At 49.3% G+C, this 25,906-nt stretch overlaps 1 protein-coding gene across 3 annotated transcripts in view; it reads right to left on the bottom strand.

Moving 5' to 3' along the window:
• The window catches only part of TBC1D22A (TBC1 domain family member 22A), a 314,377-nt gene that overhangs the window by 222,760 nt on the left and 65,711 nt on the right, over positions 1–25,906 (bottom strand). For all 3 annotated transcript variants that reach the window (XM_053582457.1, XM_053582458.1, XM_053582459.1), the window contains exon 5: positions 51–121. In XM_053582457.1, the coding sequence (XP_053438432.1) occupies positions 51–121 (71 nt within the window). The remainder of the gene's footprint in view (positions 1–50; positions 122–25,906) is intronic.

Consider the following 25,906-nt stretch of genomic DNA (forward strand, 5'->3'; position numbering starts at 1 on the left):
GGGCTGTGGCCGACGGGCCAGACTCACAGGAGAGCAGCAGGGAGACTCACCGAGAGGAGCTTCCATGTGATAGGACGCACTGGCTTCGGGATCCCAGACCAGCTCAGCTTCCGCAACTCCTCTGTGGATAAAAAGCAAAAGAGTTAGCAGACTCCCCAGTCTTCCCCAGTCTTTAAACATATCCCACCAGCTGTATTAGGGGCACTGAGCCTCCTAATAAATGAACACTAGAATAAACCTTAAATGGCAAAAATTGTTCTCAATATATGGCACAAGCAAAGTTACAAACCAAGCAAAAAGTTAGCCGTTTACATCGAAACCTTAGTGAGTACATGTTGGTGAAATGCACCATCATGTCCCGGGAGCCACCCTGACAAGGTGAGGCAGCGTGACCCTTCCTCCCTCAGGCAGTGACATCCAGAGGACGCCAGCCTCATTCCCTCCCTCTCTTCTCTCCCTTCACCCTCTCTCTCCTGAAAGCTTTTTCCACAAACTGGCCATTTTAACAGGTCTTTCTTTCTTCCTTTCTTTCTTTCATCCCGTCTCACTTTTAATATTTGTTATCTAAGAACACCTGTGTGAGGTGGTTTCCTCGGTGTTGGTTTTGAAAGAAATTGTTTTATAGAGGTAAGCTGCCTTTATACATGGTGGATGCAGCCACATCCTCACATACAGACCAAGGTCAACAAAGTCTTCAAGGTAGACTAGAATAAGCCGAGAATATTCTCACAAACACCTACAGGTGGGACAAGTCAGCCGGCCAGATGCAGCGGGGCCTGGAGCAGAGTCCAGCCCCTCCTCGGGCAGGCAGGGACTCAGGGTGGGGGGGTATGGGGAGGACAGCAGCCCCTGGATTCTGTCTGACCTTCTGCGTCTCCTTGAGCAGATCACTCACAACGTGCCTTGAGTGGCTAGAGAATTCATTTCAATTTGTAGGTGCATCAACACTTGTCCAATCCCACCAAAACTGAAGTAATTATTTCCTTCCTTTTAGTTAGGAATCCACTATGAGGTTCTTCTCCTAACAGGGCAAGGCTAATGATTAATACTGGGAATAAAAGAAATGATTAAAGAGAGGACTTTGCTAATATAATCAACAAAATACAAAGTCCTGACATCTAATCTTTTTCCAATTATTAAACTCTAAGTAAAATAAGTACAGAATAATTGGACGATGGGGCCAGCAATAACTTGCATTTTACAGCAATCTCAGAAAATATCAAATCTTCCCCAGTACCCTAAGGCTATTATGAAAAGCAGGAACCTAATATCCGAACACCAATAATGTAATGTTTACCAGTCGTGTTCCCAGGCCTCTCCTCCGCACAGCTCAGCTTTCTGATTAAGGTTTATGAAAAAAGCCAAAAGAACTTGGTAGTTAATGTTCTCTGAGCCTATCTCCTCATTGGAAGAAACTCACAAAAATTCAAAAATACGTGATGAGACAAAGTTCTAACTTTGTTTAATTTAGTGTTTAAAGAGAGCTTTCATATGTACTACCTTATTTGACCGCAGTACACAGCTTGAGGCAATTAGGGCTGTGATCACCACTGTATACCCCAGAAATTGTCCCACAGAGGTTAAGTGACTTCCCCAAGGTCACAGAGGAACAAAGTCATGTTCAATACCAGGATCTTTGCACTATATTAACTCCTATTCTTAAAAAGGCTTTTTGCAACACAGATGAATCTCACTTTTGAAAACAAAGATTCCCCCCAAAATCTTAGTAGATACAAATACAGCAGAACATGTGAGGAATGATACTCACAGCAGCACACACTTCAAGAAGGACAGGCGGATCAACACAAGAAACTCTCGTAACCTTGCCAATGTCCAGGGCCCACTGGCCCCTGCCACCTTTCTAGCACAGTCTCAGTTGTGCCAGGGGACCACACCGCAGCCCAGCAGCCCTGAGAGTCAGCCCAGCCCCCACGCCTCCTCAGGCAGGGGAGAGGGCACCCTGCCGCCTTGGCCTCAGCCGCTGAGTCGGCCATGGGCCAGACCTACTACAGCCACTGAGCACAGACTCACTGGGGAATTCTTAGGAAGTCTCTCCTCACTCTTGGGAAAACTGTTGGAGGCAACTCTTTCTTTCTTCTTCTGAAAACTGCCAGGGTCAGAGGCGGGTGCAGAACTGCTGCGAGCCTCTAGCACCCAACCAGCCTGAGGATGAAGCTGAGATGAGGGAGCAGCAGGAAAAAGTTAAACCAGACAGCCCAATACAAGGACATCACAAATCAATAGCTCTTCTCCACCTGCACAAAAGTAGGCACAAGCTTAGCGGGAAGTGCACGCCATCCCCCGGAGAACACCACTGAGGCTTCTCCTAAGACAAAAAGACACACACAGGAGAGGGGCACCGAGCTCGTGCACAGCCACACAGATGTGAACAGTGAGTTCTGTGGGCAGCACCAGGCTGGGGAGGGCGATTCCGAAGTCAGCGACACCAGACACAGCCCTGTGCCCAGGAGGCCTGACCCCCTTCCCAGGACACAGCAAAGTGAAACTACCAAACAGAGAGCCCAGAAGAACAGTACGCAGGGGCGTGACACTGCACTCAGGCAGTTCCGCCCAGTTAGGACAGTCGCCCAGGGTTCCTTGAGGAAACAACAACTGAGATGAGGTTGAATGAGCTGAGTGAAGAAGGGCCGGGAGGAGCAGTACAGGTCCTGCAAGGGCACAGAGGGACGGGAGGGGCCCACAGGGGTCAGGAGGCCACCCCATGGGCTACTTGAGAGGCTCGGAGCACAGGAGACCGTGGCAGGAAAGAAAGGCACAGACCAGACAGACACCTGTGAGAAGCAAGAAGTCTCAGGCACCAGACCGGAGAGACGGCTGGAGCTAAGACTCAAAATCAACGTACTGCCAAGTGTCACTTTAAAAATCTGGAAGTGCCACTGGGTACAGTGGCTCACGCCTGTAATCCTAACATTCTGGGAGGCCGAGGGAGGTGGACAGCTTGAGATCACAAGTTCAAGACCAGCCTAAAGCAAGAGCAAGACTCCATCTCCACTAAAAATCGAAAACCTGAGGCAAGAGGATCACCTGAGCCCAAGAGTTGGAGGTTGTTATCATGCCACGGCACTCTACCCAGGGCAACAGCCTGAGACTCCGTCTCAAATAAATAAATAAACAAACACACAAACAAATAAAAAAAAAATAAAAATCTTGAAGTTCAATGCAAAGCCAATCAAAACTCCCAAGGGATATGCAACATGTGTCAGAAATTTGGTAAGCTGACCCTAAGTTCACCTGGAAGAACCAGGGTTGTAAGAACCATCAGTAAAATTCCCGAAGAGAACAAGCCAAGAGACATGGCTTGATGGGTGAGAAAATGCATGACGGAGCTACAGAAACTAAGACGGTGGGCTTGTGAGAGACGCTAAGATAAAGAAATCAATGAGACCGAGAACAAAATCAAACCCCAGCCCACGAGAGCGTGGAGTTAATGGTATAAAGAACATTTCACATCGGGGGCTAATCAACCAATGATGTCCACACAATAAGGAACCTATTTTCAGAAAAAATTAGACCATATATCTTACCAGACAAAAACCAATTTCCAGATGATTAAAAGTCTAAATGAGTGGGTGGATGTGTGTGTCTCTGTGTAGAAGAAAGAATAAAAGCACTAGAGGAAAAGACAGAATATTTTGCTATCAATCTGCAAGTAGTGGAAGGGTCTTGCAAACAGGACATAAATCTCAGAACTATAAATAAAAATATCTTAGAAGTGACTACAGACAACTTTGGGGATGACTGCACAGTGAAAAATATCATGGTGTTAAAACAACAAATGATGGACTTGAAAAACACACGTAACATGTAACATATCAAGGTTAGCAGCAAAGAAAAACAGAAAATTCACACAAAAGAAAATGGAAACATCTAATAAACAGACAAATAATCTCAATGGTAATCAAAGATCTACAGATTAAAGAAATTATTTTCAAATTTCCAATACAAAGTGTATATAAACAGCTTTTTTTGTTGGTGAAATTCAAAGTTTATAACCTCTAAGCAACAACTTTACTTTAAGAAACCTATTCTACATGGATATTTGCGAAGATAAGCAAGGATTATGGACAGGGATATTCATTTGAGTAATGTAATCTTAACAAAAAATTAGAAACAACCAAAATGCCCATTGATAGGAAGATGATTAAAAACCCCATTCCATCCATACACTGGAATACAACGTTGTCATAGGAAAGAACGGCTATCTCTGTGTGTGGACATGGAATAAACTGACGTCCATTACGAAGTGAAGCGCAGACCCTGGTAAGCAGTGTCGTGTGCGCTGGCCACTTCCGCAGGCCCCCGCGAGAGTCGAGAACACAGCCAGAACGTGGGGCGGGGTTCAGAGACTGCGGAGTGGAGACTTGCTTCCCACTGCATACCCTCCTGTGTTTCTAGAAAGCCACAAGGTTCCTGGGGCTTCTCCACCTTCCACCAAACTCCATCCAGTGTTCCAGGCTGAGCCCAAGCCCTGCCCTGTCTCAGAGGCCTTCCTGACTGGCCAGTCCTCACTCGCCCCCGTCTGGGAGAGCCAATGACACCAACACGTGAGGATTTGAGGATTGGAGCGTGTGAGCTCCCGAGTGTCATGTGCCACAATCCCACTTCCTGTCTGTCCTAACACAGCGCCCTGTGACCACTTGGCAGTGAGTCCTGGGGAGACAGAGCTCAATCCTTTCCTCTACCACTTTTTTTTTTTGAGACAGAGTCTCACTATGTCCCCCTCAGTAGAGTGCCGTGGCATCACAGCTCACTGCAACCTCCAACTCTTGGGCTTAAGCAATTCTCTTGCCTCAGCCTCCCAAGTAGCTGGGACTACAGGCGCCCGCCACAATGCCTGACTATTTGTTGTAGTTGCCATTGTTGTTCAGCAGGCCCGGGTGCTGGCGCCCTAACCACTAAGCTACGGGCACCAGCCTCCTCCACCACCTTAGAGGGTGGTTTGTGTTCTGAGGATGGCACTACTTGTAAACGGTTAAGTTCCACACAGTGAAAGTCAAATAGCCCCTCGAACAGGATGTAGAAGACTCCGTCACCCTCGTCCCCACGTCCTCCACCTCTGGACACCCATCACCAGACGCTGGTTTCACCTGCTCCTGTGCCTCACACAGACCGCTGTTTATACGGGATGTGCCTCTGACACACACACTTGTGTCCTACTTCTTTTGCTCAAAATGTGTTTAAGAGTCATACACCTTGCAGGTGCCAGTAGTTCATTCTTTACAGGCAGAAACTGCATTCTAGCCTATGCATATGCTGTAATTTGTTTACACCTCTGCCCATTACAGACATCTGGGTTGGTTACAGGTTTTCACCAGGGGGAGGCTGCTATGAGCCTTTGGTGGATCTATACATTGTGGGAATATGTTTTTATTCCTCCAAAGCAGATGAGGAGTGGAACTGTCAGATCATAGAGCAGAAGGATATTTACCTTATTTTAAAAACCATAAGGTTCTTCAAAGTGGTTGTACCACTTTACTCTTACACCAGCCATTTGTGGAAGTTACCACCGTTCCATATCTTGGTCAAATTAGCACCACGAGTGTTAATTTCCACCACTCTATTAAGCGTCAGGGGTGACTCCTGGTGACGCTGATGAGCAGTTCTGTGATGGCCAGTGGCACTGAGCACGGAACAGGATTTCGATGCTCACCCCTTTTATGACAGGTATGTTGAAATCTTTCCCCCACCTTTCATCAAGTTGTGCGCAGTTTTTTATTACATATTCATGGGTATGTTTCTGATGACTACTTTGTCTTCCGATTGTGCGTCACGTTTTCCTGTTTTGCTGCGTGCCAGTTACTTTTGTATTGAAGGCCAGATGTGCCCGGTATCAAATCATTGCCTCTGTGGTAACAGCGCCGGATCTGTTAAACATTTCCCCTTTGCCAGCTGGCATGGCCTTACCCTTTTCGGTAGAGACACTGGAGGGACGCTAACAAGAAAGGGATCTTTGCTCCCAGGTTGCCCACATGTGTCACTCACCAGGCTCCCACAGGTGCTGTCTGTTCAGCGCTCAGCAGTCACAGCTCCGGACCTGTTCAAATCACTGCTTTCCAGTGACTGTTCTCAGCATGTGAAATCACACCCTACTCCTGAGCAGCAGATCAGTACTTGCCAAGGACTAGACGGGCCCTCTACAGATCACCAGGATGCTCTCTGTCCAGCTCCCCTCTCTCCAGCACTCTGCCCCATGTATTATAACCACCTCAGCCTCCCCAAACCGCCTTTCCAAACTCCAGGGCTCGGCAAGGCCGCCAGGTTCACTCGGGTTCCCCCACCACTGCAGCTTGGAAACTGCCTCCAATTACAAACTGACTCACTGTGAGGTCCACATGGTTTCTTCCCCTTCTCTCAGGGTCATGGCCCTGCACTGCCTGCTGTCTAATCTCTGAAAACTTCCATGTGTCTGGACAGTTTCCTAGCTGTTTACAAGAGAGCAATTCCTTTTGGCAGTTAGCCGTAAGGTTGAAACAAAAGTCAATTTGCTAACCTATTTTTAAGGAATTTTTTTGTCTATATTCGTCAGGGATGTTAGACTCTAGATTCCTTTTCTTATGATGTCCTTGTGAGGTTTTGATAACCGGGTTATGTTGCTTACCTTTAAAAATGATTGCGAACTGCCTGATGATGATTTCAACATACCTGTCATAAAAGGGGTCGGGATGGCTAGTAAGCATCGAAATCCTGTTCCGTGCTCAGTGCCACCGGCCATCACAGAACTGCTCACTTTTCTCAAAGAGTTCTTGGAGGACTGGCATTATTTCTTCTTTGCATGTTTGATAGAGTTCACTAGGTAAAACAATCTAGCTCTGATAGTTTTCTCATATGAAGACTCTGTCATTACAAACATAAAAAAAATTTTTTTTGAAACAGAATCTCACTCTGTTGCCCAGCCTAGAGTGCAGTGGCATCCTCACAGCTCACAGCAACTTCAAACTCCTGGGCTCAAGTGATCCTCCTGCCTCAGCATCCTGAGTAGCTGGGACTACAGGCATGTGCCACAACACCCAGCTAATTCTTCTATTTTAGTAAATTCAGGGTCTTGCTCTTGCTCAGGCTGATCTAGAACTCCAGAGTTCAAATGATCCTCCTACCTTAGCCTCTCAAGAGTGCTAGATTACAGGTGTGACCCACCACACCCTTTTTAAATCATTATAAAGATATTAAAAGTCTCTATTTCTTCATGAATCAGTTTTATTAAGTTGTATCTTTCATGCACTATGTCCATTTCATGTAAGTTCTTTCATGGAACGTGTCCATTTCATAAACTTATTAGTATAAAGTTGTAAATAATATTCCCTTATATTTTAATGTCTATAGAATCTGTGGTGATATCCCTCTTTGATTTCTGATATTGGTGAATTGTGTCTTTTTTTTAATTGAACAGTCTAACTAGAAGTTTTTCATTAGCCTTTTCAAAAAGTTAATCATAGCCAAGCACAGTGGTTCACGCCTGTAATCCCAGCACTCTGGGAGGCCAAGGCGGGCAGATCCCTTGAGCTCAGGAGTTTGAGGCCAGCCTTAGCCAGAGCGAGACCCAGCCTCTTAAAAAAAAATAGCCAGGCATTGTGGCAGGTACCTGTAGCCCCAGCTACGCAGGAGGCAAAAGCATCAGCTGGGCCTAAGAGTTTGAGGTTGCTGTGAGGTACAATGCCATGGCACTCTACCCTAAGGCGACTAAGTGAGACTTTGTCTCAAAAAAACAACTAATTATAGATACTAATAATTCTTGTCATTTACCCATTTTCTAGTTTTTTGATTTTCACCTTTATTTAGGTTACTTCTCTTACTTAGTTTTGGTTCTTTTCCTAATTTCCTAAGGTAGAAGCTTTCATCACTGATTTGAAACTTTTATTGTTTTCTAATACAGGGTGGATATGAAGTTCTTGTGCAATTTACTAGGTTAAACTATTTTAAATTGCATACTAACTTTATGTCCACCCTGTATAGGCATTAAAATGTGGCCATGCCCGGTGGCTCACACCTATAATCCCAGGACTTCATGAGGCTGAAGTAGGAGGATCTCTTAAGGCCAGGAGTTTGAGACCAGCCTGGGAAAGCAAGACCCCAACGCTACAAAAAAGAATGGAAAAAAAAAATTATTCGGGTGTGGTGGCACATGTCTGTAGTCCTAGCTACTTGGGACACTGAGGTAGGAGATCGCTTGAGCCCAGGAGTTCAAGGTTACAGTGAGCTATAACTGTGCCACTGCACTCCATCCTGGGTGACAAAGTGAGATCATGTCTCAAAAAATAATAATAAAAAAATTTAAAAATAAATAAAGGATAAACTTTCCTCTAAGCACTCTTCTGCTATTTTAGCTGTACCATAAATTCTGATATGTGCTGTCATTACCATTCACTTAAAATACTTCCTAATGTTCCTTGTGATTTCTTTGATCCCTGGGTTACTTAGAAGTATATAGACAAATTTCCAAATATCTGAGGGTTCCTAGGTATCTCATTGTTATTTATCCCTAAAGCATTTACTCGGATGCAGCTGGTATTGTTTCACCCTTTGGAGTTTCCATGACTTGTTCTGGAAGAACAAGACATGTTCCATGACAGAGTCTGCCTGGTAAATGTGCTCTCCCAGTTGGTGGATGTGGTTAGTCTACAAATCAATTAGATGCAGCTGGTCAACAGTGCCATTCAAATCTTCCATATTTTCAGTATTACTTAATTTACCTATCGTATCAAGACTCATGGAGGGGTGTTAAGATTTCTGCATAGGAGTTTAAACCTGCCAGCGTCTCCATTTCCATCGATGTTGCTTCAGACACTGTAAAGCCAAATTATCAGGGACATACACATTTGGGACTCAAACTGTCTACTTAATGAATTGATCCTTTTATCGCCAAGAAACAGCCCTCTTTGTCTCTAATACAACTCTTTGTCCTGAAGTCTACTTTTTCTCATGAAATTATAGGCAAATTACTTTTCTTTTGATTAGTGTTTGCATGACATAGCTTTTTCTACACTTTTATTTTAACTGCCTGAGTCTTAATGTTGAAAGCTTGTGACAGACTTTTACTATGACTTAAAGGGTTTTGTCCCGTCCAAAATTACCACCTGGCAACTTAATCCACCATGCAACCCTGTTGAGTAGTAGCCTCTGGGGGCCCTCGTGAATGGATGGGCGCCATCGTCAAGGGGACCCGGGGAAGGGCCGCCCTCTCTGGGCCGCTGTCCTGTTGCCCTTCCACCTTCCAGCGCGGGAGGACAGAGCAAGAAGGCCCTCACCAGGTGCTGGCACCTTGACCTTGGACTTCCTGCCCTCCAGCACCATCAGAAACAGATTTCTCTTCATGTGTCGCCCAGGCTGGGGTATTCCATGACAGGACATAGAACAGACTAGAATGGCTTCTTCTCAGCTGCTTCTCAGCTTTCTGTCCCTAAATTTCTCAAAGTCAGATAATAAGATCACGAGTGCTCTAAGAGAAAAAACTAAAATGTAGGAAAACTTATATAAGCATAAGATGAATAAGAATGGATGAAAATAAATGAGAAATAAATAGCATTTCTTTCTTCTACAACATTGGATTTGTTTTCTGAAAAATAAAACTCTGAAATATTTTTACGAAAATAACACCACCATTCCACAATCAGCTGCACTGTGAAAGTTTTACCTCTGAATAAAACTCCCACATGGGAAATTACCACCCGGCAAGTCCATGACTGAAGGAGGCAGAAAGGAGACAGACTGCAGCGGAGCCAAAACCGGACAGGGCCCGTGGGCCGTCCCTTCATCTTCCTTGACCTTTTGTTCCCTCACCAAAACATGCGACAAGAAATACCTGCCTAAGTCACGGAATTTTCTCGAGGAACACAGAGACATTTGCAGGAGAGCCTATGTGAACCGGGACATACCACACAACCGCCAGGGCGTGGCTCTGTGCTGCTGACAGGTGAAATTATTCAACGCCCTCTGTGAACTCAGACCAGGCAGCAACTGGGACTCATTCATGCCAACTGGATGAAAAACATCACTTTTGAGACTGAACCAGAAATCTATCACAAACGGTGTGTGCAAGGAACTCTTAAGTACAAGCATCTTTTTTTCTGAAAAACCAAGAATAACAGGAAAACCGATCCACAATTCAAGCTAGTTTTTTCCTGAGATTCATAAAACTTTTGTAGCAACAGAATCTGGGAGAAACACTGAGCAAAATAAATTCCTGTGTGCTAAGTCACCTAAGCTTCTGTGAGGAGCTCTAGGGCGGCTGACCTGCAGCTGTAGGTAGGACAGGCTGATCTTTTCAGACCTGTTTTGCTGATCTGTGGTGTTGGGTATCAGGAAAAGTATGCACCCGGCAACTCTTATTCTTCCAATTTGCTACAGAGGAAACAAAAAAGGTTGGCCACCCCTGATTCTAGATTCAACTCACCAGTGTAAGAAGGATCTGTGCAATCAGCACACTTTCTGTCCCCAAAGCCACACAGGAGAGGTTCAGGGTCAGCTCCAACTGAGCGGCAGTTGGTGAGAACACCCTCTGTGCAAACCACCCCTGGGGCAGAGCCTGCCACACTAGACCCGTTCAGCACACACACCAAGGACCAGGTACACATGGCCTCTGGGGCAGCAGTCACACACAGCCCCTTCCCTCACGGGGCCCTGTGCCAAGCAGGAAGGAATCCAGCAAGTACAAACCTTCTCCCCAGGACTGCGATAGAAAGGGGCGGGGGCACAGGAGGACCCAGGGGGCACGGAGGGGGGGAATCTCCTCCGAGGAAGGGACATCAGGAAAGATGCCTCATGACAGGCATCTGGATACCAAGTACAAGTGCAACTTATCTCTGCCCTGACCCCACCCTCACCAACAGGATAGTGAAGGAACAATGTTACAATCAAGGACAAAGGCATAAATGGGGAATGGGGAGACAGTGGCAGACAAGAAATGTCAACAGAAGTATGAAAGATGGGAAGCAGACGGAAGGGTGGGAGCAGACTCAGCAAAGCAGAGGAGATGGCACCAGGAGGATGCCAGCAGGAAGCCACCAATCCACTGCAACCGGAAAGGGCAGGGCCTGCAGGAGGACCAGCTGGGGGTAGGGGGGGAACAGCTGGCTCCCCTGTGCTGTACCATGTGCACCACTGCCTCCTCCCGTCTGATCAATGACTCCAGGACAAAACAAGTGACACAGGACAGGTCCGTGGCTCAGTCATCAACCAGTTACAGTTACAATGGCACATAAGCCTCAATTTACCAAATCTGACCTAATTACACTGAGAGGGAGGGCATGATAAGAGAGCTAAATCTCTGCTTTGAGAGTGGAAAGTCAATAAATATGGCTGCACTGTAAAAATCTGCAAAATGAGCATTGCATTTAGAAATAAAGCTGAGTGTCAGGAGGAATCCTCTGGGGTGGAAGGCGGAAGTGAGGAGGGCGGGGCAGGTATTCAGACCATTTCTGGTATGAATCTTGTACTACAAGTTGAGCAGCCCTCAGCCAAAATGTGCGGCCCAGAATGTTTCAGATTTTACATTTTTCAGATTTGAGAATATTTACATCTCCATAATGAGCTAACTTGGGGATGGGACCCAAGCCTAAACACAAAATTCATTTATGTTTCACGTACACCTTATGCACACAGCCTGAAGGTAATTTTACACAATATTTTTTAATTACATGCATGTGAAAACAGAGAGCAAAGGTGTCCCTGTCTGGCCACCCATGTGGACAATCTGTGGCTGTCTGGCATCACCACGCTCTGACTCTGAATCTGTATGCTACTGATGAGCAGTCGTTTCCTTACACTCATTCACAGTTCAGTACTTAAAGGTGAAAAATACAACATACCATTAATGCAGTGAAACACGACGTGTCAGGGTCACAACTGAGTCAGAGGTCGGACAACAACAGCCACAACGGCACCCGTCAGTCTCCACCTACCGTGCTACATTTTGATGGAAAGGTTGCCATACACTGAATTTTACTTTTTTAGTGAAAAGAAACATCAAAAGCAGCTGAGGGACCAAGAAGGGGGTCCTGGAGGGCTGAGGAAGCATTCTGCTAGGCAGCCTTTTAAAACATTTCCTCCAGAGTCGCCTGCTTGTTCAGTGACTGTCTTTATCTTAGAAGTCCATCTTGGACTTTATAAACCGCCACCAGGTCTGGCTCTGTTATGAAGGCACAGCACTCCAGTCCCTCAATGAGCCCATCACACATCCTGCCAGCTCACCTATGGCACTTTGTCCGCTGGGTTAACACCATCTTCATCATACTGTGGTCACCAGCTCACCTACGGGCACGTTGTGTGCTGGGTTAACACCATCTTCATCATACTGTGGTCACCAGCTCACCTATGGGCACGTTGTGTGCTGGGTTAACACCATCTTCATCATACTGTGGTCACCAGCACCTTGACTCAAACCCATTTTAGCTGTTCCATCAGCAGTCAGAGAATGAACACTGGAAGCTCCCCAGGATCCACTTTTCCAGCTTCCTCGTGAACTCTGAGGAATGTGTAAGGAGATCAGACGTCATTCTCACTTGAAAAACAGAATCCTTCCAAGTCTCCAGCCCGTCCACCACCATCCGCTGAGCACAGCGGGGGGCATGATGACCATGTCTGCCGTCACTGTGCTCCCAACACTGGCCGTGGTGAGCGCCACACACACTCACTGAGCGGCCATGAAGCCACTTTTTTGATACGCAATCAAGACCTTCATTTCAGTTTTATGCAGTGTTTTTCTGATCTTTATTAACTTCTATTCATCACTTTAGACCAAGAACCTCCACAGTTGGTCTTCCTGTTTCTCCAGGTCGTACATGGGTCATCCCCACAGCACATTCTTCTATAAAATGCGTCACACTTGAACCACCGTCCACAGTCCAGACTCTCCAACAGCTTGACTCAACACTTTCTCTTTTTCTTATCACTGTTACCTAGAGGGGTATCTGCAGGTCCTTTTGACACATTCAACAATATCTTTACACCTCAGAATGGATAATAAAAAACTATAGTGGGTAAAACATGTAGGTCTTGGCCCCATTGTGGGGAACCTGCCCTTGGTACATCTGGCCTGCCAATGTGCCAGTGTACTAGCTTCTGTGGGCACGCCTGTGCAGGAGAATCTGGGTGAAAAGACAGGTCATAGCTGGAGGAAGTGGAGAGCGTCTTTCTTCCCTTGGAGACACTGAATAAACTGTGTATTATACACCTGTGTTTTGACTGCCACCCGCCACAGGGAGTCAAATGTGGAATTGTCCACCTGTAGCATCATATCAATTCTCAGAAGTTTCAGATTTTGGAGCATTTCCGATTTTGGGATCAGGGATGTTCAACCTGGACTACTTTATTTCTTAAACCAGGTACATGGATTACTTTTATAAAAATTAAAACCTGGCCAGGTGCAGTGGCTCATGCTCATAATCCCAGTTCTCTGGGAGGCGGAGGCAGAAGATCACTTAAGCCCAGAAGTTCAAAGTTGCAGCAAGCTATGATAATGCCACTGCACTACACCCTGGGCAACAGAGCAAAACTCAAGGAAGGAAGGGAGGGAGGGAGGGAGGGAGGGAGGGAGGGAGGGAGGGAGGAAGGGAGGAAGGAAGGAAGGAAGGAGGGAGGGAGGGAAGGAGGGAGGGAAGGAAGGAAGGAAGGAAGGAAAGGAGGGAGGGAGGGAGGGAGGAAGGAAGGGAAGGGAGGGAGGGAAGGGAGGGAAGGGAGAGAGGGAGGGAGGGAAGGGAAGGGAAGGGAGAGAGGGAGGGAGGGAAGGGAAGGGAAGGGAGGGAGGGAAGGGAGGAAGGAAGGGGAAGGGAAGGGAAGGAAGGGAGGGGAGGGGAGGGGAGGGAGGGAGGAAGGAAGGAAGGAAGGAAGGAAGGAGGAAGGAAGGGAAGGGAGGGAGGAACGGAGGGAGGAACGAAGGAAGGGAAGGAGGGAGGGAGGGAAGGAAGGAAGGAAGGGGAAGGGAAGGGAAGGGAAGGGAAGGAAGGGAGGGGAGGGGAGGGGAGGGAGGGAGGAAGGAAGGAAGGAAGGAAGGAAGGAGGAAGGAAGGGAAGGGAGGGAGGAACGGAGGGAGGAACGAAGGAAGGGAAGGAGGGAGGGAGGGAAGGAAGGAAGGAAGGGGAAGGGAAGGGAAGGGAAGGAAGGGAGGGGAGGGGAGGGAGGGAGGAAGGAAGGAAGGAAGGAAGGAAGGAAGGAGGAAGGAAGGGGAGGGAAGGGAGGGAGGAAGGGAGGGAGGAAGGAAGGAAGAAGGAAGGGAAGGAGGGAGGGAGGGAGGGAGGGAGGAAGGAAGGGGAAGGGAAGGGAAGGGAAGGGAGGGGGAGGGGAGGGGAGGGGAGGAGGGAGGGAGGAAGGAAGGAAGGAAGGAAGGAAGGAAGGAAGGAAGGAAGGAAGGAAGGCCTGAAGGAAGGAAGGGAAGGAAGGGAAGGGAGGGAGGAAGGGAGGGAGGAAGGAAGGAAGAAGGAAGGGAAGGAGGGAGGGAGGGAGGGAGGGAGGAAGGAAGGAAGGGAAAGAAAGGAAAGAAAAAATAAAAGTTTGACCTAAAAATAAGTAAGGTGTAAGGTATATGTCAATAGGCCAAGAGCCTGTAGCAGGAGAAGCTGCACGCAGATGAGTACAAGAGCATAGATGGTAAACATCCTCCCAGCCCCATACAGAGCCTGGCAGGGGGCACCCGTCCAGGGGATGGAGATGGGGGCTGGGAGGGAGGAGCCAGTGAAAAATAAGACTGAGGAGGGAGGCAGGGTCAGGACCCCGCAGAGAAGACTGGAACAACAGGCCAACATGCCGACCATCTGGATTCCCATTGACAGGTGCTGAGGAGCCAACACAGGCAGGAAGAAGGGCAAACAGTATTAGGCAAAGACCCCAGAGGTATGTGGACAGAACGCCACAGGGCTTGCTGAGTGACTTATGAGATGAAAGAAAAGCATGGTCATCCCTACTACATGGGAGGCTCATGGCAGCCAGAAATGGCAGAGCCAAAATGGGAGCCCAGAGGTGGCACACACAGGCCTGAGCCCGTCACTCTTCCAGTCTGCTGGTCACACCACACCCAGTGTGCAAAGATGAACCTGCTATGGGCCAGGGCCGGGAACTTTCCTGGAAAGGAGGTAAGACTCAATCTGGCTTGAGACTACCCACAGAACCCACTGGCATCTCACAAGGGTCCCCCAAAACAGTGATGGTTGCACTTGAAAACAGATTACTACCACCCCCTCACCCTCAAGCTTTAAAGTGGAATCCCCATCCTTTGTGATGGGGATTTATCATTTATATACAGAACTCATGTTCCGTGGCAGTTTGTCTATGTGGAGGCTAAACTTTTGAAGGCACGCACAACGAGGCTCAGATCTGCTCTTTTTCTCTGCAGCCTCCAGCAAATTTGAACAAGGTTCACTTCTACAGATAGAGCTAGGAAGAGAACTGCTCTTCCCCAATCACATGGCACACAGCTAAACGATCCTTCTAGAAGTTTTCTTTCTGTAGGACCCTGGAGGCCAGACTGCAGAAGGAGCCGGAAGCTCAGACTCCGGCTCCAAAGGGGCTGCAGGAGGGCAGATGGGAGGGGAAGCTCAGCCACAGGCAGCATCCTCAACAGTCAGGGAATTCCAGCCTGATGACCCATAATTGCTATAATTAACATAAAAAGTTTTTTTCCAAAATAACTTTTTTTACTTCAGACAGTTTCTGGGTAACCATTGGGAAGGAATGTGCATTTGAAGACATCAGAAATGTCAGAAGCACTTCTGCCAAACACTCCTGCAGGGGAGGCACTGGGGGGGCAGACAGCTGCCTGAGTGAAGACACAGGAAAGGGCCCCGGGACAGGATAGGAGCAGCCTCTGTGCTGGATGCTGGGCTAGGAGAGGCCTTCCCGTTCACGGTGGGAAAGAGATGAGAAGTCCCAGGCAGACAGAAGGGAGGGGAGGCACTTTGAACATCTGAGCCAAGGAGGAACAGCTGGGGCCATGGCTGCAGAGAAGGGGCACTTGGGAGAAAAGCCTAGACAGACAGACAGAGGGGCTGAGTGAGGCTCCCGAATAATAAAAAAGCTTTGATTTTGTGTACAATCAAATATCATGACTGCTTTGGTTTCCAATATATCTTTTTAAAATTCATTACGAGGCTCTAATTAAATCTCATGTTGAATAAGCACAATGACCCAAAATGCACAAAATGACAGTGTATTTAACTAGCAGTGTCTAGTTGCTGAGATACCAAATACACCAGCTTATCCTGGGTGGTCAAAACTCAGCCAGCCCAAAAGAATCAGGATCAAAGAGAACTGGGCTCTGAGTGTCCTGCTGGGGCAGCTTCTGACTGCAGCTCAGTCAACTATCAATCGGTGTGCGTCACCATGGGCACCAATGTGACAATGGCCAGGAGAGACATTTGAAATATATTACTGATGTCCCATTATGCCCCCCACCTTTCTTCTACTTGGGAAAGCCCTATTCATCCTTCAACCACCACCTCCTCCAGGAAGCCTTCCAGCTCTTCCCACACTGCCTGGGAAGGGTGCTCCCCACAGCCATACTGGTGCCGGTCAGGCTCCGGGTTCCCGGACCACAGGGGCTCCTGGTGTGTTCACTACATAAACACAGAGATGTGAGTGCCTAGCCTGGTGCAGCCCACAGAAAGCGAGATGAGAGTCAGTCACTGCATGCGGAAACAACGGACAGAGCCGGCCACAATTACCCACCACGCAGGTGGCGGCAGCCATTCGGGTGGTGGTTTGGGTGGCAGTTTGGGCAGTGGTTGAAGAAATCTGAGCAAACCCTTTGGAAGCCCAAAGACCAGAGGCATTCTATCTCCAAGCAGAATTTTTAAAACAGAAAAAACCCAAACCAGGTCCATAGTATCTCCTTCCTTCCCTACGCCCCAGGTCCCCCAGCAGAGGTCTGCTCCACCCCAGGAAGCCCCAGCGTCAGGCCTCACACGCTGGCCGCACCTCCCAGGCAGGACTGGCCTGTGCCTCCTCCTCACTGCACCTCTGAGCTGCTGCCCCACACCCAGCCTCCAACACCTCAGCTGGGCCTTGTCAGTCTCCCAACAGGCAGTTCCTACAGGCCCCCGTCCCCCACCAGGACTGCATGGAACTGAAGGGGAGAAAGTGCTTCCCTGGGACAAAGTCACAGAGCACCCAAGGGCCCAGAGAACACAAGTCGCAAGAGGACTGTGGGCGGCTTACAGTAAAAGAAGAAATCGCAAAGCCTCATCTCACTCCCCAGTTCCACAGCGGCATCCCCACCCACAACTGCTCAAGCCTCTCTAACCACACCCTCCCCTGGCTACTGCTGACTTCACACACCCAGGACTTAAAGAGCACCCACTTCCTCAGGGCCAGCCACTGGGGGAGGCAGAGACACACAAGCCCTCCAGGAGCTCAGGAGACCAAAACTGACATTCCTGAATGCCTGCTGGGGGCCAGGATGCATGCAGATTACTTCATCTCGGTCTCCCCTCAGCTCATTAGCAGAGGAGTAGCACTAAGACTCAAGTAAGTTGCTCAAAGTCCCACAGCCAGGGAGCCACGTGGAGGCCCCCACACCACATGTCAGGTCCCTCCCAGGAGTCACAGAAGGGAGAGAAACGGGGCCAGGCCTGTGCTCTGTGCCCCCTGCATACATTCTGGTGAGAAGCCAGTGTAAACCCCACTTCAGCCAGGAAGAGGCAGAGCCAGTGTAGAAAGCCACACCAGGGCTTCCAAACCACCAGACCTGTGCCAAGATGGTCCTTGGGAGGCCCCGGGCTGGAGTAGGGAATTCCAGAGTTTGCCTGTGGGTCTAGGGGCTAGTCCTGGCCAGGAGAACACACGCACCACCATGCTCATCCTGCCTGCACCCCAGTGGGAGGCAGAATCTGAGAAGTGCACGTCATCAGACATGGATCGAAGAAGCACACGGTTGAGAAGCCAGACCACCCACTCCCATAATCCTGAGAGTCCTAAAGGTGGGGGAAAGGGACCCTCGGACCTCCCACCATCTGGCTGCTCACAGGCTAGGGAGACCTGCAATTCCCTGGAGAGAAGGCGCAAGGCGAGGTCCACGCGCACTGGACTCCAGTCCCACTACTACATTTAGGAAACTGGAAAAGATAAATAAACATTCTAAAAGTATGAAAAATTAAAACAGATGCTCGTAGGGCCGGGCTGGGTGGCTCACGCCTATAATCCTAACACTCTGAGAGGCCGAGACCCTGCAAAGCACCGTACAATCACACGAGAGCCTGAGCTCACGGGTCCTGCTCATGACTCCAGAGACTCGCCTGCAGCAGGTCCCTCCCTCACATGATCTCAGTACAAATCTCCAGCAAGTATTTTATGCACCAGGAGCTGGTCATGTCAGAGCCAGAAAAGAACAGCATGGAGTGTGTTACATCAAAAGGGACTCGGGTAATCTCATGGGTATCTGGGGCTCTTTTCTTATCATTTGTTGTTTTCCTCAATTGTTGCTAGTTTCAATAGTTATGTGCAATTAAAAGAAAATCTATCTCAAGGAACATATCTAAATCACTCATAGTGGGGAAAATAAATCCTAGTAAGACAAAAGCCATTATGTCAGCAGTGCCAGGAAAATAACTCCCTACCTGCTCTGTAGTGGGCATCCTCATTTCCTTGGTCCTCCCCTCTGGGAAGGTCAAGGCCACCTCCTCCAAGAAGCCCTGAAAGAGCACCTCTCCACTGTGACCACTCAGCACTCCCTCTCTGTTCAGCCGCCCTCCTGCAGCAGCAATCAGTGGGGAGAGAGTCAGAAACACAGGAGTATGTGCAGAGACACCAGAGGTGCGTGTACCATGGCTAATGCACACAGGTGTGTGGCACGTCGCTTAGGCCTGGTGTGGTGGGGCCTGAGACCCACGTGGATCTCAGCAGGGGGAGGAGCAGCTGCCACAGGAAACAGATCCTGAGCCCCAAAGCCAGCTTCCCTGTCGGTGGCTACCTCCAGCCCGGTCCTAACAACAACTGATGAGAAAAATGGACAGTATTAAGTGTCAAGAGTCTTGGACATCTGGCAGCGCCCATAGCTCAGTGGGTAGGGCGCCGGCCACATACACCCAGGCTGGCGGGTTTGAACCTGGCCTGGGCCAGCTAAAAATCAACAACAACTGCAACAAAAATAGCTGGGCATTGTGGTGGGCACCTATAGTCCCAGCTACTTGAGAGGCAGAGGCAAGAGAATCACTTAAGCCCCAGAGTTGGAGGTTGCTATGAGCTGTGACACCACAATGCTCTACCAGGGGCAACATAGTGAAACTCTGTCTCAAAAAAATAAAAATAAAAAGAGAGAGTGTCTTGGACATCAGTAATAAAAAGACAAAAAGCCCAATCAGAACTGGGCCACGGATCTGAGCAGGGATTGTGTCAATGATGTGCAGACTTCATACCAGGGCAGCTGCACTTTTTTTTTTTGGAGACAAGAGTTTCACTTCGTTGCCCTGGGTAGAGTGCCATAGTATCACAGCTCACAGCAACCTCCAGTTCTTGGGCTTAGGCGATTCTCTTGCCTCAGCCTCCCAAGTAGCTGGGATTACAGGTGCCCGCCCAACACCTGGCTATTTTGTCGTTGTTGCAGTTTGGCTGGGGCGGGGTTTGAATCCGCCACCCTCAGTATATGGGGCCAGCGCCCTCTCAGAGCCACAGGCACCACCCAGGCAGCTGCACTTTTAAATGTGGGGAACTGGAGCCTCACACACTGCTGTTGGGAGTGTAAGATGCTGTGGCTGCTGCAGAGAAATGTTCCTGGAAATGCTGAACCTACAGCCATCACCTGACCCAGCAAGGCCACTCCCAGGTAAATACCCAAGGTAAACAGAAGGAGTCTGTGCAAACACTTGCACGGGAGTGTCCACAGACGGGTGTTTACGGTGGCCGAAGAGCAGGAACACCCGAAGAATTCATTCGGTGGTGAGTGAGGAAACTGGAGCATACACACACGGTGGGATCTCACAAGCCGAGGAAGGACCGGAGGGGCAAGCGCACGTGGACCAACGCAGAGACACCGTGCCACGTGAGAGAGACAGCCGAAGGCCAGACGGTGCCTGACAGGGCGCCACCTGCCGCCCACGGGCCATGCTGCTTTTATGAGGACATTTTTTGCTTATCTGTGGTTTCAGATAACGTGAAAAGTATGCAGGGATCTTTCTTTTGCTCATCAGCTTTCATCAGCGTCTGTGGACTTAATGTCCGGCCCAGACAACTCTTCTTCCAACGTGTGGCAGAGAAAACAAAAGGTTGGACACACCCCTGTCCAGAGCAGGCAACCCTGGAGACAAAGAGTGGAGGAAGGGCTGCCTGCGGTGGGGTCAGCTGGGAGAGTGCAGTGTTTCTTGTTAAGGTTATGAAAATGTTCTAAAATCGACTGTGATGAGGCCTACACAACTCTGCAAACATACTAAAAACCAATGAATTGCACACTTTAGTGAATCATATGGTATGTGAATTTTATCTAAATACATGTTTTTTCTTTTAAAGAGTCTTAAATAAGGACTTTTTAAAGAATTTATAACTCTAACTACCTTCTCCAAAAGGCAGACCAGGGAAACAGAGGCCTCTTGTCATGGGAGCGCAGTGATGATGGGCTTTGGTGCCAGGCTTTGGGCTCAGAGCTGCCAGGGGCTGACCAGCTCTGCACGTGGCAGGAATCACTGGACAGTGGACAGGCCCCTGAGGCAGGTCAGTGGCAGAGCAATTCCATTATACTGACTAACCCGCTCACACGTGCCTGACTAAGAGTTGGACGCAATATTCTGCACTTTTTTTTGTTTTTACCTGTTGAGGGCTTCAGGTTGGTGAAAGGCAAACGAAACCCATGACCCAGTGATGCCAGCAGTCGCCACACGGGGAGCTTCGAGCATTCTCACAAACTCAGGGAACATTCTGGCTTCACTAAACAAGAGGTGAGTTAGAGGCAATTCTGTGACGAGGCCTCATGGGAGAGAGGCCTCAAGCTCATGTTCCAACATCACTTAAAATGCTCACACCCCCTGAGCCAATGATTTCATTTTTAGGAATCTGTCTCAAGGAAATGATCCAAAATGCAAACAAATATTTATGCAGAAAGATGGTCACAGCAGCATCATGTATAGATCAATGAGGATCTAAATTTCTAATAAGAGGGAACTTGTTAAATTAGAACAATAGCCATTTATTACTAAAAGAAAATAAATACACAAACAATGTGTGAGGGAAAACTTTGGCCTTTCAAAGTCTACAGGAAGCAGAAGCCAAGTGCGAGGGATCTGCATCTCCTGTAACCAGCCCCCACCCGCTCTCAGACGAGAATCCAATCATTTGTTAGCCACTTCACAAGGTCTAATTACACCGCTGTTTCCTTCAGTACCATTGATCCCACAGCCAATGCTGCCTGGCATTTAATTAAAGGAAAGGCTACTGCTATTTCATGTTAAAAATATAAATCCTTTCAAACAAATTAGAAGCTTGAGGTTTACATTTTTGCTTTCCAGTAGGACCCACTGAGGACAGACCCTCAGCCTCCCATTATTTTGACGTTGAAACACACATGTAGCAGGATTTAGTCCTACCCCTCGCGAGGGCAGCAGCCTTTGCTAATCTCAGTACCCGGCACAGGTGCCTCTGGGCTTCAGCAAGCACGGTCACTTTGGGGCTGCAGTGTGTGAAGGTTACCAGGGCAGCACACAGGGGCTCCTGAGATGGGAGCTCCTCATGGTTAGGCAGGACCCTGGCGCCACGAGTCCTCTCTGCATGTGCTCTGCTCCAGGTTCCTCACCCATCGCTGAGCACCCAGAGAAGCCCCCTGGACCAAAGCAGAGGAGAGGAGCCATCTCCCAGCACGCCCAAAAGACTCCTTGGTGTGCCTTCCCGGGCTCTGGAGGCCAGCGGGCACACTCCTAGCAACCCACATGCATGATCGAGGAGTCCGGCAGACGGGAAGCTGGGCACACGGAAAGGATAGAGACAGACTTCTCCCAGATAAGCTCAATTAATTTTAGATAAGTATGTGATGTAATTACAAAGGCAAAGCTACATAATCCCACAATCCCCTGCATGTAATTTCACATGCAATGCACAGAAGGCAGGCTCAGGTGGCAACAAGCGAACGATTCTGGGACAGTCAAGAACTGACCATCAACCCCCACCTGCTGGCCCACGACCACCATGCAGGAGCCACCACAGCGCTTCTGTCTAGAATGCCATCGACCCTTGATCTGCTCAGCAGGGTGCTGCTCCTCATGGCCCCAGTGAGCCCCGGCTCCTGCCTGGCCCCCAGCTTGCCCCCATGTCCCTTCCACCCCACAGTGGGCTGCCACTCCCTTTCTTTTCTAGATGGACACTCTGTTCATTCTGGCACAAGCTGGATCCATTTCTAAGCCTGTCTCCATCCCAGTCACAGCCTCCCAAGGACAGGAACTACTTTACATGTCCCTGGACCCCTAACTCCTGGCATTACCCCTACACAGACCAGATGCTGAGGAACATCTGTTAAACAGAACACAGAAAGGCAACTAGTGATACACAACCCTATGCCTAGGGACATGGGCAAAAGGTATGAGCTGCAGGCAGATAAGGGGCCACGGCTGTGGGCTCATGCTCGGTGACACTCATAGGAATGGTGACCATACGATGTATCATCCAAAGCGGACACTTGGTGGCACAATTAATAATCATGCCAGGGCCACAGGGGTAAAGCAGCACTTCCCAGCAACCTAGGCCTGTGACTGTCTTGTGTACAGGGCACTGCCAGAGGTACTCTGGGTAGCACAGGGTGAGAAGGCTTCCCAGTGGCACTGAGACCACAGAAAACAGGTGGAAAGATGCATTCCAGACAAGGAGAAAAAAAACTAACTAGCATTACTTATTAACTACTATAATGGCTACAATAGTGGTCTCTGTTGTGTCATGAGAGTATTTTGTGTTTTGGCACCTAACTCAATAGTTACTATTCACATGTACAGGCAGATATTAACATGAACAGTCCAGGATCAGCGGGGTCTGCATGGGACAGAAGGGTGAACGAGTGACTGGGAGTCCCGTCTCGAAGGGCACTGAACACCAGGAGTCTGGTCTCTGGTCTCGCTCCTGGAAGCCGTGGGGAGCTGTTCAAGTAGAGGTGAAAGCCAAGTTTCAAGTTGATCCAGCTCCTGCTACGACGGGGAATGCATCACAGGGAAACGGGAACAGGAGACCTGTGGGGCAGCCACTTTGGGGCGGGCAGAGGTTACGAAGGTCCACTCTCACGCAGGCCCGTCCAAGTCAGGGAGGAGAGAAGGAAAGGATCGGCACAAGAACTTCCGAAGACACAAGGACAGGCGGGCTTTGACAACAATAAAAACAGAGGCACAAACTGACAGTGACCAGCCTCTACCCAGGGCGAGAGGGACTGGCGCCCTCTCCAAGTCAGATAGCAAGTCAAGAGCAGTGGCTGACGGGAGCCAGCGGGTGGGCAGAAGAGGACAGGGCACCCTCACTACCCTGGACGCAGCACCTGCGCTGCAGAAAGCCACGTACTGTCTCGTCTCCTTGAAGGGCCATCGTCACCCCCACTTTACAAATGAGGGAAGGAGACTGGGGGGCCTTGCTCTCAACCAAAGTCCATGATCTTTCCAGCACACAGGACACTCAACAAGGCATCTCCCAAAGACAGGAGCCTGTGGGTGAGGCTCAGGGCATGGGGATGTGGGGTCCCACACAAGGAGTGGGGGGCGGGGGGATCCAGAAACACACTTTGACAAACACACAGGTAAAAAGTGGAAGAGTGAGGTGAGTCATGGGGGACATTCAGGCACGTGAGAGAACAAATCTCAGAGCAAGATGTCACAGAAGTTCTCGTTGGAGAGAAGTGGAGATAACAGCGCCTCGGGTTGCCCGGCCCATGTTCTGGTCTTCCCTCCACTGTGCAGCCTCCCCCAGCAGCCCTTCCAGGCTAGGATGAGGGTGAGAAGGTGGCTGCAGCTGAGTCCCCCAAACAGCCCAGGACAGGTGACCCGCCTTCGTTCTAATCTAACAAGGAGCACAGAGATGGCGTCTTCTTCAACAGCAGACTGGGGAAGACCCACAGAATATAGTAGCTGTCCCCAGAGGTAAGGGATCTCAGGCCATAGGCCCTGGTGGTGAGTAGGCCCTTGGCAACATTCCAAACGTTTCAGAACCCATGCCACCACCAGCCAGCTCTGGAATCTCAGAGAAACACTGACTGACAGAAACACGTCCAGGGAAGGAAGACAAGTCAGCGGAGGCCCTTGAGGTCAGTCCCAGGGCTGCCTGGGGGGCGGGGCAGCAGCACTGACAGCATCCGCGGCCTGGAGCGTGATGGAGTCGCAGCCCGTAGCCTCCTGTCTTTGGGAGATGCCTCAGCAGCCAGAGCCAGGCCAACAGGGATCAACTGCAGGCAGGCTGCATTCCCACAGAAGAAAGAGCTCTGCACCGTCAGGGTAACAACAGCCATGCCAGGCCCTCTGCCTCAGCGCTACGTAAATTTCTACATTTAACCCCCATGTCCACCTTGTGAGATGGCCCGCCCGGCCCCGCCTGACCGAAGGGTTAAGTGATGGTACGCAGCTGCCACAAGCCAAATCCCAGATCTGACGATGGTGTGTGATCCCCATATCACCAAAGAGGCTGATACATGGAATGGGGGCAGAGGGCGGAGGGTGCTCTGGTTAAGGGTCCCCACAGGTCAGGTCCTTCCCTACAGGGAAAGGTGACAGCAATTAAGAAACAGCAGGTGAAGGCTGAACCGCCCAGAAAGGAAGTGGTGAGTCCCACTACTAGGCTGGAGCACACCAGGAAAGGAAAGACACCAACTGCTCAGCCCCGCAACCCAAAACGCTTCATAATGCAGTCAAAACTATAACAGTATTTATGACTATATGCAACAGAAACAGTACACAATAAAACGTAATATACAGTAACAGCTTCAGCAAGGCCAACCAAAAGCTCTTGCTACCGAGAAAGAGGTGATAAATGTTTGTCCCGAGAGCCTAACTGGATTTCTGCCTAAGACGCTGACAGGGAGGCTGCTGGCCACTGGTCCATGCCTGCCACCCAGGCCTTCTCCTCGGCTCAGAGAACTCCATGACTTACTCTGAAAGCAGGACCAGACTGCAGCCGCCTTCATGAGGCAGCCCTTAAAATTCACACACAACCTGCTTTAACTCACTGCGGTTAGTTAGTTGCAGATCACTGTGGGGCCCAGATCAGCCCCTGCTGCCTCCTCGAGCGCTGCCTTCCCACAGTGCGCTCCGACCTCCCGGGGCCTGAATGGCACATCCAGCGTGAGGTCTACACCTGTGAAGGCAGAGACGGACCCCGTCTCACCAGGATACTCCCAGAGCTCTTCTGAAACCCCGTCCTCTACACCAGCTTCTTTGGAGGAAGAGATGTAAATGACAGTAGAATTGAAAAATTAAATGTTTTGAAGCCACTCTTTAATGAGTAAAAGCTTCCCATCACAAAGCCATTCTCCAAGTAGCTGAGATTAAATCTCCTCTCCCAACCACTTTCCTACCTCCTCCATTCTAAGATGGGGTGCCCCCCAGACTGCTCAGGAAGTGTGTGGGACCCTCCCCCGAGAATGTACTATATAGACCATACACACTCTACTACAGTATTTGGCAATTTCCCTGGACTCTTTTATTTTTTATTTGTTCTATGTATAACATCCATTTAAAACTAAAATCTTTTTCATTTCATACCCCTTTCTCCTCCCTGGACTCAGTGGGACCCCCTCTCCAAACTCAGAGGACCACCACGCCTAGCAGCATCTGGTACGGGATTATCCTGTATGCCTTGAACTCAGAAGTCCCAACTTGGGAAAATCACAGACCTCGGTGCTCTCAGCAGATCTGGCAAGTACAACTTAAGATGGAAAAACCCAGGGCACCCACATATCCCCAGAGCCACGGCCACATCTGCGTGATGGGGGAGGGAGCGGTGGGGGAGGGAAAGGGGAGACTGA

Source organism: Nycticebus coucang, chromosome 3 (assembly GCF_027406575.1).
Source record: "Nycticebus coucang isolate mNycCou1 chromosome 3, mNycCou1.pri, whole genome shotgun sequence".
NCBI classification, from domain to species: domain Eukaryota; kingdom Metazoa; phylum Chordata; class Mammalia; order Primates; family Lorisidae; genus Nycticebus; species Nycticebus coucang.